The sequence below is a fragment of the Alnus glutinosa genome, chromosome 5, assembly GCF_958979055.1.
Source record: "Alnus glutinosa chromosome 5, dhAlnGlut1.1, whole genome shotgun sequence".
Taxonomy (NCBI): domain Eukaryota; kingdom Viridiplantae; phylum Streptophyta; class Magnoliopsida; order Fagales; family Betulaceae; genus Alnus; species Alnus glutinosa.
Window position 1 is genome coordinate 29577790 of NC_084890.1, and position 16614 is coordinate 29594403.

The following is a 16614-nucleotide window of genomic DNA, read 5'->3' on the forward strand; positions in this document are numbered from 1 at the left end:
ATTCTGAGGCACTTGTGGAGATTTAGAGTCAAATGCATGAAGTTGTGATTGGAGGGGTTGACATTCCTGTGTGGAATTCTAGAAGTGGAAGGTACTCCTATTCTGAAACGTGGGAGCAGTTGAGAGAAGTGAAATAGGTTGTAAATTGGTAGAAGCTAGATTGATATCCAATGTCTATTCCTAAGCATGCCTTCTTTGGTTAGTGTTTCGGGATGCTTTGGTTACTAAACAAAAGATGCTGTTGGGGATATGTAAGGAAGAGTCTTTGCTTGTTTTGCCATGGATGTCAGGAAAGTAGAAAACACATTTTCTTTAGGTGTGAATTTAGTCGTGGGATATGGACTTGCATTATGGCTGATTGCTCCTTTGTGGAGGTTCCTTTTGACTGGGAGAGCATTGAAAGTTGGGGGTCTTCTATGTTGCATGAAAAAAGTCTTAAAGCTTGCTTGAAAAGACTTTGCCTTGGTGCCACTGTTTATCACCTCTGGCGCCAACGAAATGATCTGCTTCACTGTAACACCACGTACGGAAGAGGCTATCTTGGCTCAAATGAATTGGGAGGTTCGGGCTAGTGTGTTGGCTAAAGGTCACTTCAAGTGCCTAGGAAAGAGTTTGCCTCGTGTATAGATGGAATTTACACATTGATGTCATTGTGCTCTGTTTCTGCAGAATGGGGTTTTATGAGTCTGCTGTGTAATGTTTGACTGTTAAACCTGTAGGTGTTGGTTGCTATTTTTATAGTGGCAGTGTTTGCAATTGGTTTTTTCATGTTTTTGGATAGTGTTCTAGTTTTCACTGAAGAGTTGTTTTTGTTCGTTGGTTTTATAAAGTTTTGTTTCATCCAAAAAAAAAATTGACTTTAACACAAGTTCACCACTATAACATCCACAAATAAGGGGACCAAATGTGTGGTTACTATTATCGAAAAGCTTGTTCTTGTTCAATTATTTTAAGTCCTCTCAAGTAGAAAAATAGCATATGTTTGAGAGCTAGCAACCGCAGCCGCAGCCTAAGCCAATTCAGCTATGTTCTTTCAATAATATATCAGCAAATGTAGGGTTAGAACTATAATATAGTGCTTAAACAAAAAACGATTACAAACGGTGAAGGATCAAAAATTAAGCATAGAAGTTTAATTACTACCCATTAAAAGCCCTTACAACTATCAAACTATCCAATAATTCGTAAAGTGTAGTACGAGCAGTACATGATAATACTCTTTTTCAAGTCAATTGAACTACTACCACCAGGCATGATTTGACTTGGGACTGGACCAGTAAAACCTCCTGCGAAAGTGACAAAGGAAATAGATTACACTTTACAGAAATTCCAGTTTACAAGGACATCAAGGCTTCATCAATATAAAGGGGTTTAACTTGGAAAGAATAGTTCACATTGGGTCATTTCCCACTTTTAAAATGAAAATTTGAAATTGTAGCAGCTTTTATGACAGAAACAAGATACATAGCACCAATGAAGAATAAGGTTGGAGATATTGTACCCAAACAAAAAAACATGCTGCACACACAAACAGATATTCTATGCTTCGCATATCAATAAACATCAATCATTACAAACATGGAGGTAAATAGCAAACCACTTAAGTTTAAATTCCAACAGTTAGAATTTTATAATGTCGGTTGCAAAACTTATGAATACCACAGTTGCAGAAAGGGTCATCCGCAGTTTCCCAAGTACATGAACTTCTCCAATAGAGAACTACCCTTTCAGAAACTGTCTTATGAGTTACCTACTACGCTAGCTACCATGTGTCCAGTACTTAAAAGTCCAAAAATTATATAGCAGCCCCAACTATTCTTTAATCCTTACTTATCTAGTTGGTGATTATCCATCTACAATTCGCTTACGAGGAATGATCCCAAGTGTTGCAACTAGACTGCTTTAGTTCTTTTCCTAGACGACAATGTAATAAGATTGCTCTAATCTTTCAGCATCGACAGTGGACTCTTGTTTTCACAATGAAAGATGCAAGGTGTGCAAGTAGATGATTGTCTAGGACTAATGGATGTTGTAACTTATGCTTCAAATAGAATGTATGTTCGAGGGGGTTAAGAGTATTTTTGCCTTTAGTTCCTTAAGACTTGTTGTGAGGCAATCTAAGTTTTCTCCTTGGTATCAAATTAACCCTACAAACATGATCAAGAAAAATTAGACTAAAAGCTCATGGTATCTGCCATATACAAAACCTCTGCTTTCTTTTTATCTCCAAGCTATTTCATTGCTTCATACCCAACTTATACTCAAATAAACAAACAGACAGGTAGCAGCAGCGTGAACTAATAGCAGCTAAACTTCAAATGCTCTGCTACTGGATGTTTTTTTCTCTCTTTTCTTCTCTTTTTGTTTCTTATATGGGGATACACGTACATGACACACTCTAAGCTTGAGCATACCTGCTCTGTTAATTTTCTTCCAAGTTCCAGAACAATTAGATGTTCTGAATCTTGTCATATGACCAACCACAAATATAAAAACATTTTCTTTTATTTTTTCTACATTTTTGAATTACATGACCCTGTCATTGAAAAAAAAAAAAAAAACAGTAACTTATTGATGTCTTACCTTTCCCTGCTTGTTCGCAACTGAATCACTGTCCCAACCTGTGAAAGACAGTTAGCCCACGTGAGAGAATGCAGAATGGAAACACTAACACCAGAATGAAAATGGGCCAATTTGTAGTTGTTATCATAGAAATTGATTTTCGCATAAGCTTACATCTGTATCTTTCTTTTTCTCTTATTTTCTTTCGCCTTGAGCTTACTAACACAAGACGAAGCCGCTTGCACTCCCAAAACTCCATCTTTTACATCTAGTAGAGCTAGGCTCTCCACATAAGTATCGAGATAAAGCCAGCTAGTTATCTCATAAATGTGAAGATTCCAGAATTGTTCGCTATTACGTTCGTAAGAACACAATCTTCCCTGCTCGTCCGTTATTAGAACTTCACCGTTCTTTGTAAAGCCTATCAGACCATATGAATATGATCCACACTCAAACTTAATATCGAACTGCTTAGTCCAAGATTCCGCTCTTCCATACTCTTTCATCACCCACACGGGCATATCATTATCCTCAATATCGTCCCCGTAGGGAATAAGAGCAAGCAACCCATCAACTACCGCCATTAAAAACTCCTTGCCTTCCTTACCTTGTAACCTTTTTGGCATAGCCATCTCACGAAACACCTCATCCTCCATATCGAACAACACGATAAAATTGCGCTGGAAATCTGGAGTGCGAGCTGGCCAGTGGACTGCCCCATTAAAGAAAATATTACGTAACGAGGTTGGGCCGAAGGGTTCTATAAATTCGTAGGGAGGACAGGGGGCCTTAAAAGAGCGCCATGCACCGGATCGGAGCGTATAAATCTCAACGAGAGAATGAGTGGTGCCTTCGACATATACAACCCTCACCACTTTGTAATCGTCAGTCTTAGGGCAATACCCAAAGCCATGAATGTCGGTATCCAATCGCCGAAGGCCAATATTAGGGTGCGGAAAGGATATGGCTTTTTGAATAGAAGGGTTGCAGAGAACGTATGAATCAAAACCTCTGGTGAGACAAAATAAGCCGTTCGACGAACCAATTACTTCCATGCAATCGCGTAAGCAACGTGATCCTATGAAATCTGATGGGTCTCTTGTGACAGCATGATCAAATCGTGGAATGAACAAACTCCTCTCTTGTATTTCTGGATCAAGGGAAAGCAGGTGGATGCTTATGGCAGGAGATCGGTCTTTCTTGAGTGGGTAGTCGAAATGGTGGAAAACAAGGTTGGATGGGTATTGGGGGTTGGAAAGAGCGCGGCTGAGGTGGGTGGCGATGAAATGGGGGCTGGAGATGAGAGAGCACCATGTCTTGGAAACGCTCCTGAATCTGATTATCGACTTCACGGGCAGTCGTGAGAGGATTTCGGCGATAACTTCATTTGGGAGACTGTTTGACATCGTGCTCCTTTTCTCCGGGGATTGAAGAGAACGAGGAAAAAACTTTTGAGAGAGAAAAGAGCTTTTTATATAATCAGTTGCAGAGCCTCTCAACACTGTCTTGGGTTCTTTTTTCGTTGAAAAAGATGAAGGAAAGAAGAGAACATGAAAAGGGAAAGAAGGGCAACTGTTTCACTCCATTCCCGCCCACGGTTTTACGTCTTTCCACGCATCACGCACGTCGCACGCTGTTCAAAGAAAGAATAAAAAATTTCCTTGGCCGTGCAGATGAAGAATGACAATTCCTCTTGTCTTGTCCCACTTTTACAACCAGTTTTAGACGTCTGTCATTTCAACTTTACATATAAGTGAGTTTGAATCCTTTATCATGCGAATTTGGATCTCTCCGGTTAGTAATTTTTTAGGTGTTGAATACGAATATTATTCAAATATATCGCGCGAATTACGAAGTTTGACTTTGTGAGATAAAATTTAAAAAAATTTCAAAAAATTAAATAAAATATGATTTATTTTTAAAAAAAGTTAAATATTATTCAACTTTATACAATTTTTTATACGAAACAAACACTCCATTATATTCCATAAAAATATGAATGTATATTTTTACCCTTAATAATATACTAATCGGAGAGGAAACGGAGAGGATCCTTGTTTTGGTATTTATTTTTCATTAATGCTTCTCTACTGTTTATTAATGAAACTGTGTTCTTTAATGCTTCTGTACTGTACTGTTTTTTCTCTTAATTTCCTTGGAGGCCGTGGATTTCGTTTACCTCTTTTAGTGTTATAAATGTCAGAGTATATGTAAATTAATATGAAGCTGGAGATTTCATAAGAATGGTATTGTTTTTAATAAAGATTTAATTATTTAGAATTTAGAAATTTAATGATATTGAATCATTTTAAATTAAAAAAAAATGATTAGAATTATATTTCATTAAACTCTATAATAGTATAATTCACTCTAAAAAAAGAAATTTGATTAAAATTATATTAAATTATGCTAAGTTTTAAAATTTTAAGGAGTTTATTCATATTATTTATTTTGTTTTACTTTCATTTGTAAGGATAATGACGTAGATATACCAATATAAATATTTTAAATACATATGTAAATATCTAAAAATATATACGAATATAAATATTTCAAATAAGAAATAACTGTCGGTATCCACATATACATCCCTCCTCTTCCCGGTTACCAACACGGTTTTAGACGCTTATCATTTCAACTTTCTATATAATTAAATTTTTTTTTGGGTCTTTTCATTTCCAATGTAAAAAGGACAATAGAAATAATCATACAAGAGTCCTTTTTTTCGGGTAAGCGATGATAAATTTAAAAAAAAAAAAAAAAAAAATTACGTCCTTTTTCACATTTCCCATACAACCTTGAGGCTAGAGACCTCAAGAATGACAATTCATCTTGTATTGTCCCACTTTTAGACACCTCTCATTTTAACTTTTCGAGTAATTTCGAGTTTGTTTGACAAATGAATATAATTGTAGAATATTTATTTGGATAATATAAAGTATAAAAAGGTTTATAATTATTTTATAGAAAAGTAAAAAAAAAAAATTATTTTGTAGTAAATTTTTTTATTTAAATAATAAAAAAAAATTATTGATGTGATAGAAAAAATTAAAAAAAAAAGATAATATTTTTTATTTGACTTTCTTAAAAAAAGTAAAAAAAATGTGAGAGAGAGCAGGAGTTGTTTGCTAAATAAGCTCGAATTCTTTTTCATTTCCTGAGCCCAGTGCACCGCGTTCGTTTTAATGCTTCTCTACATTGTTTCTCTTAATTTTCTTGGAATCCGTGGATTTCTTTTACCTCTTTTAGGGAAATGTCAGAGTATATTTGATTTAATATAAAGTTGGAGATTTGATAAGAATTGTATTTTTTATATATAAATATTTGATTATTTAAAATTTAGAGATTTGAATTGATATTAAATTACTCTAAATTTTTTTAAAAAAAATTAGGATTATATTTTATTTAACTCTATAATTCACCCTAAATTAAAAAAAATGATTAGAATTATATTGAATCACTCTAAGTTTCAAAATTTTAAAGAATTTATTCCTATTATTTATTTTGTTTTGCATTTATTTCTAAGGATAATGATATTGTCTTTGTAAATTCCGATCTGTCTGCCGCATGGCTTCACAACTTTAAAAAATGTAGGTGAGCTCTTTGCTAGGATGATATTTTATTTGAGTAATTCTATAACAAAGATTCTAAAACTAGAGTCCTTCTTATATTTTTCTAAATGTAATGTGATTTTTAAAATAGTCATTGGATTTGAGATAATCATTATAAATTTTTGATTTAATAATGATTTTAAAGGCACGTGACAATTTAATCGCACCTCAAAAGGAATTTAGATATATATTTCTCATTACTTTGTTGTTGGATTAATTGGACCTCGCCCAATATGTTGTAGCCGTGCTACAAACAAAAAGTACAATACAATAAAAAATCTGGGAGCTTACTATCGAGAAAAATTATTTGGAAGTTTTATTTGCGAAATAGAATAATAATTAATAATAATAATTTAAAAAAAAAATCCGTATTAAATATCGGTGTAATTTTCTATATTGAAATTAATTAGGATTATATTTCATCTAACTCTATATTTCACCTTAAATGAAGAAATTTGATTATGATTATATTGAATACACTAAGTTTCAAAATTTTAAAGAATTTATTCATATTGTTTATTTTGTTTTGCATTCATGTATAACGATAATGACGTTGTCTTTGTGGATCCCGATCTATCTATTGTACGGCTTTACAACTTTAACAATCACGCTATAGTAGTTCAAAACCTATCTGCAAGCTTTCTTGAGAATTAGTCTACTAACTTGTTGTTTATGTTTTTGTTTTCTTTTTTTAAAATGTAGGTGAGCTCTTTGCTCAGATTATATTTTATCCGAGTACGTAATTCTATAACAAGTAATCTACAAATTATAGTCTTCCTTATGTCCTCTCAAATGTTACGTCGCTTTTAAAATAACCATTGAATTTGAAATAACCATAATTAAATTTTGGTCCAAATATAATTTTAAAGGTATGTGACATTTAAGAAGACTCTAATCCTCCTTATAGCATTACTCGTTTTATTTTGTTTGTAATGGAAGTAGGGTATCAATTGAAATTATATTTTTATATATATTTTTTTGATATTTTAAGGTTATGTTGTTATAAGTTTTAATTAAATCACACATTAAAAGGAATTTAAATATATTTTTATCATTACTTTTTCAGCGGATTAATTGGACCTCGCCAAATATGTTGTAGCCCGTGCTACAAACAACAAGTACAATACAATAAAAAATGTGTTCTTAAGGGGTAGCTCAATCGGCTGGGGACTACGCTTTATAAGGTGGAAGTCACTAGTTTGAATTATCCTCTTCTCTTTTGTGTGAACATCTAAAAAAAAAAAAAAAATGCGGGAGATTACTATTAAAAAAAATTGTAATGAAATTTTATTTGCGAAATAGAATATAATTAATAATAATAATTAAAAAAAAATCATCCTTACTGAATTTAACGCTTTTACCTAATTATGTTCTAATCATTTTACAATTTTACCCTTCTAAAGCGCTTTGTGGGGAGTTGAGTTTGTTTGTTTATTAGGCAACTCATCAAAATAACTGAAGCTTTTATTTATGAAAAATGATAGAAATACATCAATTTTACAATAAGTGTACAACAGCCCTCTCACATGGGATGGCCCCACATACTGTGGAGCCCACCCCTTGTGAGAAGGCTGTGTACAAGAAGGCTGTTGTACACTTGTTATAAAAGTGTTGTACGAGAATCAGTTCTCTTTATAAGGCATCTATGATTCCATTCACTTTGAGTAAAAATATCTGTACGATGACCATTTGTACACTTCGCCGTTGCTGACGCTGCGTTATTTATGGCAAATGATAAACTTTATGGTGCTTCCCGACTGCAAGTTCCCCCATGTAAAGAAGCTGTATACTAAGTATTGTTTTGGAATGACTTGATTTCTCCATCTTTGGCATCCCCAAGCTTATGTTCCAGAAGTAGTTATAACCAAATGTCTGCTGGATCCCCTGTTTGAACACTTTTCTTAGACACAACACTAATTTATTAATCAAAATCGTTTGTATCAAAATTTTTTAGGGATGCGGGCCAATTTTATCAGTATTACGTTAGACCCATTTTACTTATAAAAAAGAAAAAGAAAAAAAAAAGATTAAATATATCTTTAATCCCTGAATTTTGACAACTTTCAATTCGCATCACAGACGTTACCTTAATTTTGAAAAAAAGACTAAATTGGTACCTCAGTCAAGTTTTTCTTCAAAAAACTAACTCCTCGTCACGTGTCACCCTCTGGAATTAATACGTGGCACTATATAAAAAAGTTAAAAATTAAAAAATTTTAAAAATTAATTAAATTTATATATATATTAAAAAATTAATAAAATTTTGAAAAAATAAAAAACAAAACAAGGGGTGGCTCATAGGCCGGATTGTAGTGGCCGAACCACCGCCCCTCTCAAAAAAAAAAAAAAAAAAAAAAAATTATGATCGGTTTTGGCCTTTGGGGGATCACCCCCAAGGGCCACGAGGGTGGTTCGGCCACCTTCAATGGCCAAACCTTTTAAATCTTCCAAAATTTTTATGGACGGTTTTGACCCTTAGGAGTGACCGAACCACTTCCGTGGCCCGGCCACCCCCAAGGGCCACGGAGGTGGTTCGACCACCACCAGACTTGGTGGTGGTTCGGCCACCCCAGACTGACCAAGCCAACCCCTTGTTTTTTTTTTCAATTTTTTTTTAAAAAAATTTCTTAATATATTTTTAATTTTATTATTTTTTTAATTAATTTTTAAAGATTTTTAATTTTTATATAGTGTCACGTGTCAACCTCAGAGGTTGACACATGGCAGACCGTTAGTTTTTGAACAGAAAATTTGACTGAGGTACTAATTTGATATTTTTTCTAAAATTGAAGTATCATTTATGATAAAAATCGAAACTCAGAAACTAAAAAATAAAATTGTCAAAATTAAGAGACAAAAAAATATTTAACCCTAATTTTTTTATTTTTTTATTTTTTATTTTTTTATTTTTTTTTTATTTTTTAGATCTTTTCATTTCCAATGTAAAAAGGAAGACAGAAATAAGAAGCGTCCCTTTTTTTTTTTCTTTTTTTTTTGGTAAAAAAAAAAAAAAATCTTTTCATTTCCAATGTAAAAAGGAAGATAGAAATAACAAGCGTCCTTTTTTTTTGGGGTAAGCAATGATACATTTTTGTAAAAAAATTACGTCAATTTTCCCATTTCCCATACAACCTTGAGACCTCAAGAATGATAATTCCTCTTGTCTTGTCCCACTTTTAGCCCACTGTCATTTCAACTTTTTGAGTAATTTCCTTTTCAATTCCCTTGAGCCCAGTGCACTGCGTTCGTTTTAATGCTTCTCTACTATTGTTTCTCTTAATTTTCTTGGAGGCCGTGGATTTCTTTTACCTCCTTTAGGGTTATAAATGCCAGAGTATATTTGAATTAATATGAAGTCAGAGTTTTGATAAAAATTGTATTTTTTTTCATAAATATTTGATTATTTAAAATCTAGAGATTTGAATTATTTGATGATAGTGTATTAGTCTAAATTTTTTTTTTTAAAAAAAATAAGGATTATATTTTATTTAACTCTATAATTCATTCTAAATTAAAAAAATTGATTATAATTATATTAAATCACTCTAAGTTTCAAAATTTTAAAGTATTTATTCATATTATTTATTTTGTTTTGCATTCATTTCCATGGATAATGATATTGTCTTTGTGAATTCTAATCTGTTTACGACTCTAAAAATTAGAGTCCTTATGTCCTTTTAAATGTCACATAATTTTTAAAATAGTTATTAAATTTGATATTATTATTATTAAATTTTGATATAATAATAATTTTAAAGGCACGTGACATTTGAAAGGACTCTAATCCTTCTTATAGTATAACTTGTTTTATTTTGTTTGTAATGAAAATTGGGTATCAATTGAAATTATGTTTTATATTTTAATTATATTTTAAGTTTCTTTTGTTATAATTTTTTGATTAAATCACGCCTCAAAAAGAATTTAAATATATATTTATCATTACTTTGTCAGCGTATTAACTGGACCTCACCCAATATGTTGTATCCCCTGCTACAAACAAGTATAATACAATAAAAAATGTGTCAGCTTAGTCCCTGTTTAATAACCCCCTCTCTTTTCTTTATGGGAGAATTTTTTTATTGAGTGAAAGTAAAAAGTGATTGATGCGACATAAAGTAGAAATAATTTATATGAAAAAATGAAAAAAAAATTATATTATAGTGTATTTTTTTATTTAAATAAACAATTGTTGAAGCGATATAAAAAATAAAAAATGTTAAAAATGTTTTGAACTTTATGTTTTTTTGAAAGTGATGAAAATAAGGGAAAGAAGAGGGAAAAGGGTTGTTAAACGGGCCTTACTTACCAGAAAAATTGTATGGAAGTTTTATCTGCGTAATAGAATTATAAAATGTTAAATTAAATATGTCGAAAAACATATACGAAAAAGAGAGCAGAAGAGAATCAGCAAAAATATAAAATAGACTACATTAATTAGAGAAATATCTAGTTTGCTAACGTTGTAAGTTTGTAACATTGTAAGGATTGCTCGTTTTCCAAACGCTCCGATCTCTCTCATCTATCCCATTCCCTGATATTTTTCCTGTGCAAACCGCCATGTGTGCTTCCCTCCCCAACACCCATCTCTGTTTTCCTACCTTCTCCTTCCACCCCAACACGCACTCACACCTTCTCACCTTCCATCATCTATCACTTCACCCATCTAGCTTCTTTATCATTTTCAAGGCCTTTAGAAATAAGACCTAAGCTCCATCTACCCATCTATCTAGCTTCTTTACAGTTTTTCAAGCCTTTGGAGATAAGGCATAAGCTCCATTTACCCACCTATCTTACTTGCTTTTTCCTTGTTTTTTCGTGACTTGAATCTATACATCGGCTGTTCTTGATCCTTTCCTCCACCTTCCACCAAGTTTTTTGTAATTTTTGGCAAGGGTTTTCGTTTCAATTTTTCGAATCTAGATCTGCACTCCTCCAACAACAATTACAAGACACGCACCTCACCAACGGGTTCACCGGCATCTCCAGATTCCACCGACGGTTGTCGTTCCCTCCGCTGGCTTCTGCTCCCCCACGCGTGGCACACACGCTCCAGAGAGCTCTCTGCTCTCTTCGGCGTGTGGGTGCCATGGTTGCTCTCCCCGTTTTCCACCTCGACTGCTTCCGGTGTTTTTGGGCTTCGCTGGCGAATCCAGCTGCTGAGAGGCCTCCCCTTGGCGGTGCGTGGACTTCACGCGCCGTCATGGATGGCTCCCACTACTCCTTCTCCATCAACAGGACTTCTGCTGTATTTGCTGTTTTTGTATTTATTTGTTTGTTTTATTAGGCTTCTTTGTTGTCTCCCTTTCCCCCAGTTTACCCTTGTTTTGGTGTTAGAGTCCTTGTGACTCAATACACTTATGAAATCACCTTTAATGGTGACCCCGACTTTGTGGCATCAATGCCTCAAACCAAAGGGCCCGCATCTTCGAAAGCATCGCCCCTGTGTACTTTTATTCATAGATTAAATTTTGAGTTATCCAAGCTCTCCTGTGTTTGTACTTTTAATTTTTTGTTGTCATCGTTTCTGATGTACTTAAAAAAATAATAATAATAAAAATTAGTAAAAATAAAAAATAAAAATTAGAGAAATATCCGTGAATCTGTGTAAGTATCCAAGACGCTTGCCATTTGTACAAAGAGTCCATCTGTTGTCAAGCTTATCTGTTCAACATTATTCGAAATAACTTGAGCTCACTAATGGCCATGCCGAGTTGGCTACGCAAGCTAGGGGATGCGCCTTCACGGCCAAACGACGCCGTAGAGTTCCGCTTGATTGCTAATGGCGACACATACGTACGGTATAACTTACGCGTGTTCTCCATTTGTCTTCTCCTTCCTTTGTCGTTCCCACTATGTCGGTAAACATTCATGCGGTTGTGGTGGTCGACAATCTAATTAATTTTCTATAATATGTTTTCATCAAATGGTTTATGTAAGTCAACTGCTGCCCTTTGACTGATCAGTTGTTCGTCTATCTATACTATTTAGACGAGATCCTTGCTCTATATATACTATTTAGACGTGAATCCTACGTAACGTTTTTTTTTTCTCTCTTCTTGCTGTTAGGTTCGACTTCTGATATGGCGCTTTGAAAACGACCAGCAATTATGCATTGTTTACTCTGCAAAATAATTTTGAGATATATAGTGCGAACAAGAGTCACGGCCTTAGGAACAAATATTCCCCGACATGAGGCGAGAGGACTATCCCACCAGAATGTAGTTGAGATGGAAGCTCGGATAGCCTAGATGTCTAGGGACATGGAGGTTCTAACTCAATAGAACCTCCAGTTATAGAAGCGACTAACGGATGAACGAATTCCTGAAGCATCTGAAGCACATGGAGAAGGAGAGAGTAATACAAACGAAAGAAGAAGATAGGGAAAACAGAAGAGTCACCGAGAGACGTCAGCCTGAAAATCGGTCTAGACGAGCTGAAGGTGTCAGAAACCCTCCCCTTAGTGGAGACGCAGTGAATCCTCATTTTGAAGAAAGAAGACTCAACGAAGCTATCGCCACGCTCGATGAAAAGTATGAAGAAAAGTATAACCAACTACAACAGGAGATCCAGCAGAAGGGCAAGGGGAAAATTTATCGAGTGGATAGCCTCTTGAATAAATCCTCCCTATTCACTGAGCGTATTGTGGCAATTAAACTCCCTAAAAAATTCAAAATCCCAACCATCCAGGCTTACTCCGGGATTGAAGATCCAACTAAGCATCTTGATAACTACAAGAAGCATATGGATCTTCAGGGGACGCCACAGGAGCTGGCATGCTGAGCCTTTCCGCTCACTTTGTCCTGCTTCGCCTGGGAATGGTTTCGGAAACTCCCTCTGAGTTCCATCAATGGTTTTGAGGATCTCGAACAGAAATTCCTAACCCAGTTCCTAGTCAGGTGCAAGCAGAAAAAGCCTTCCGGTCAACTAATGGCCGTGCATCAAAAGGAGGGCGAATCTTTAAAGGATTATTTAGTCTAGTTCAATCAAGCAAGACTCACAGTTGATAATCCGAGAAGATGGTCTATGCTGCTCTTTATCAAGGGTTAAGGGTGGAAGGACCTCTAATTGCTAAGATTACTCTCAATCCGCTTGAGAATTTAGCCGATCTCACAAATGTGATTGAGAAGTATGTGAACCAGGAGGAAACCCTTGCGACTCTAAGAGAGTCCCAGAAGCTGAAGGTGTCGGAGTCAAGCAGTTTTGAGAAGAACAAAAAGGTCTGAAAGGAGGAAAAACGGATCGAGACGAAGGTTGCAACAAGGCCTACAAAATACTATTAGTTCCATATAGAAGAGTGGACTTTCTTGAATTCCCCTATTAATGAAGTATCAATGAAGATCAAGAGAGACCCGCAGTACTAGTAGCCTCGTCCCCTCCACAATACATACGTGAGAGAGGAGAATAAACACATGTTCTGGGCATTTCACAACACCCGAGGCCACCTTATAGAGGAGTGCAGAAATCTCTGAATCCTGATTGAGAAGTTTATTAAGAACAAAAAATTTCTCCATTTTATAGTAGATAATCAAGGCCGGCCTTGACAGGATCAAAGATCTCGGCAATATCAAGATCAGGGGCCTAGGTGCCGACATAACTCTCCTCCAAGGCACTGAGATGATCGGTGAGTACAAAAGAAGGGAGGAACCTCGACGAGAGGAACTTCAGTGAGAAAGAAGTAGAGGCAGGGACGCCTAACGTCATGATCCCTGAAATGAGTCGGTCATCGTTGACATCCGAACCATATTCGGAGGTTTTGGAGGAGGAGGAGAAACGAGCGCGGATAGGTAAGCCTATGCTCGGCACCATAAGCATCAGAGTGGGATTGTCGGGTTCTCCTGACACAATTTCCTCTTTTACAGGTTAAAATGCTCTAACAGGTCGACAAGCCACCAAACCAGAATCTATTCTGGCAACAAGAGTTTTTAAATAGATTCCAATAAAATAACAAGCAGATAACATCCAAATTCATAAGAACTTTAGTCTTAAAATAATGATAAATGGCATGCTGCTACTAACTACTAAAATTAAGCTAATTCATTAAGCTGAACACACACACACACATAAAGATTCATTAGGCCGAGGCTTGGCTTTAATGTTTAGATTTTCATTCCCACCAACCCTGAAATGATCGAAAATTTTACGTACATATATATAGAAAGAAGAAGAAAGGCATCCTCACCTTCATCATCAGGAGTACGCCCACGGCCTGCTTGGGCTTCCATGCAAAGGAGCAAGATGAGTACAATAAAGCAAACATAAGGAAGAAATCTTGCCGTCATCTCCTCCTCTTCTACAGTCTACTGGGCAAGGGTATTCCACGAGCTCCGTTTGCAATGCTAGCTAGCTGCATAGAAAATGTGATATCTATATATATACATATTATTACTGAATTACTTCATTGATGTTACTTAAGGGAGTCGGGACCCTTCACATTGATGAGGCACGGACTGTTGCTTTAGTATTGAACATTAAAGCCTCAGTACTGAATTGTATGTCCCATTAATTGTTGATTAGTATATATATATATCCGACAGTAATAACGATAAAAACACAGATATTTGACTCTTAATTAAGACAGTGCGAGTCCTATTAGCGCAACTGACTTTCATGCTAGCGCACTTGTCTGCTGTTTCCTCTAATGCACAACAACTTCAGTACGTAATTATTTCTAACCACATTTAACCTCCTTTTGACCCTCTCGTAAACACCCAAACAAACCCGAAACCGACCTTCTTTTATATATATTACCAGAAAATTAAGAGCGCATAGTGCTTGGTCCTGAGAGGGTCCGCTTGACTCTAGAGTCAACGAATCCAGAGCACCTCACATTAATACTCCGTTTGTTTCGGTGTAAAATGATTTCTGAAAAATAATTTTGACATTTTTCGGTGTTTGGTAGGGGCGAAAATAATAGTCAACCGGAAAATGATTTCTGTTTGACCAAAAATGCTTTGTAAATTTCGGAAAATGATTTACGCTTTTAAAAAGCGTAAATCATTTTTTGAAGACGCGAGACGCATTCGACCCCTTTTAAATGACACAGTCGAACTTCACGTTAAAGCAGTCGACCATCACCGAAATCCTGTCGGTACCAAAATCCGACAACCTTAGGTCAATGTCGCCGGAATCCGACAACGGAATCCGGCCATCTTCGCCGGAATCCGGTCGACCCAGATTTCAGCGACCAAACTGATGGTATTCCGGCCACCTGGCCGGAACTGCCGGATTCTAGCTGGCTAGCCGAAATCTGTCCAGAAAGGCAGGATTCTAGCCGGCTGGCCGGATCTGGCGAGAATAGCCCAGCCAGAACTGCCGAATTCTGGCCTACTGGCCAGATTCCAGTGGTTTTGGCAGTTTTCGGCCAGTATGCCGGAGTCCGCCCGTTCTGGGTCGAATTCCGATAGTTTTGGCCGGAATCCGGCCAACCCAGATTTTGACAAGATTGTCTGGATTCCGGCCTTTATCTTAGATTCAATCCGGTAAAAGTGGCCGGAATCCTGTCGGTCAGTGACGGAATCTCTTCTCCGGTGATTTTTATATTATTTTACATTAATATTTATATGTTTTGAATTTTTATAGGTTAATATGATTGAATAAAAATATAAAAAATATTTGTGATTTTTCGTACGCACCAAACACCGAAAAAAATTTTCGACGAAAAATATTTTTCAGAAAAATGACTTTCTAAAACCATTTTACGAAGGAAATCATTTTATGTCAAAACAAACGGAGCATAAATGCATAAATGCGACTAAAAAGGTGAACAGAAACCAAAGTCAGGAAATCAATAAACAAGTTTATTGCCTGTTGTATCGCATGAGTACAATAAAGCAAATATAAAGAAGAAATCTTGCGGTCATCTTCGCTTGACCCGGGTCACCAACTTGTTAATGTTCAATATGAACACAATTTCGTTAGTTAAATGGGTTATAACCTTTAATTCAAATATGACTTGAAAGTAATGCGGCCCGACCCGTTTGATCTGTTTAGTAAATAGGTTACAAGCGAGGCAATCCGTTTGAACTGTTTATACAAAAAAGTGATCTATTAATCCGTTTGACCTAACCAAACACCACCTACTTGACCCGTTTCAATCCAAACACTACCCGTTCCAACATGTATTTATTATATATAAAATTTCATAAATAGAATCAACTCGTTAGTCAACCCGTTTATGATCCAAACTCATTTATATCAAACTCTAATCCTCTAACCCCTTAATACCGTGTCAAGTTTCAAATCGTATAAAAAATTACCAGCCATATATAGCCATATACAAAGTTGCATAAAAAGTACTGTGATATCTATATTATCATTACTGAATTATTTACATAACAGTTTTTTTTAATAAGCCATATTTTTTAAGTCGTTCGGCACAAAAAAAAAAAAAAAAAAAGCCTTAATTTCATAATTTTTTAAAAAGATTACGAGAATGTTTATC

At 35.4% G+C, this 16614-nt stretch overlaps 1 protein-coding gene across 1 annotated transcript; it reads right to left on the reverse strand.

Moving 5' to 3' along the window:
* Window positions 1–1152: 1152 nt before the first annotated feature.
* On the reverse strand, window positions 1153–4174 carry LOC133869861 (F-box/kelch-repeat protein At3g06240-like). The gene is made up of 2 exons (XM_062306957.1): window positions 2584–4174; window positions 1153–1286 (listed from the first exon to the last, which is right to left on the reverse strand). The coding sequence occupies exon 1, from the start codon at window positions 3966–3968 to the stop codon at window positions 2733–2735; it is 1236 nt and encodes a 411-aa protein (XP_062162941.1). The 5' UTR covers window positions 3969–4174; the 3' UTR covers window positions 1153–1286; window positions 2584–2732.
* Window positions 4175–16614: the final 12440 nt, after the last annotated feature.

Bases quoted from the DNA above. Each gene is read 5' to 3' on its own strand.
- LOC133869861 (XM_062306957.1), bottom strand. From the start codon at position 3,968: ATGTCAAACAGTCTCCCAAATGAAGTTATCGCCGAAATCCTCTCACGA.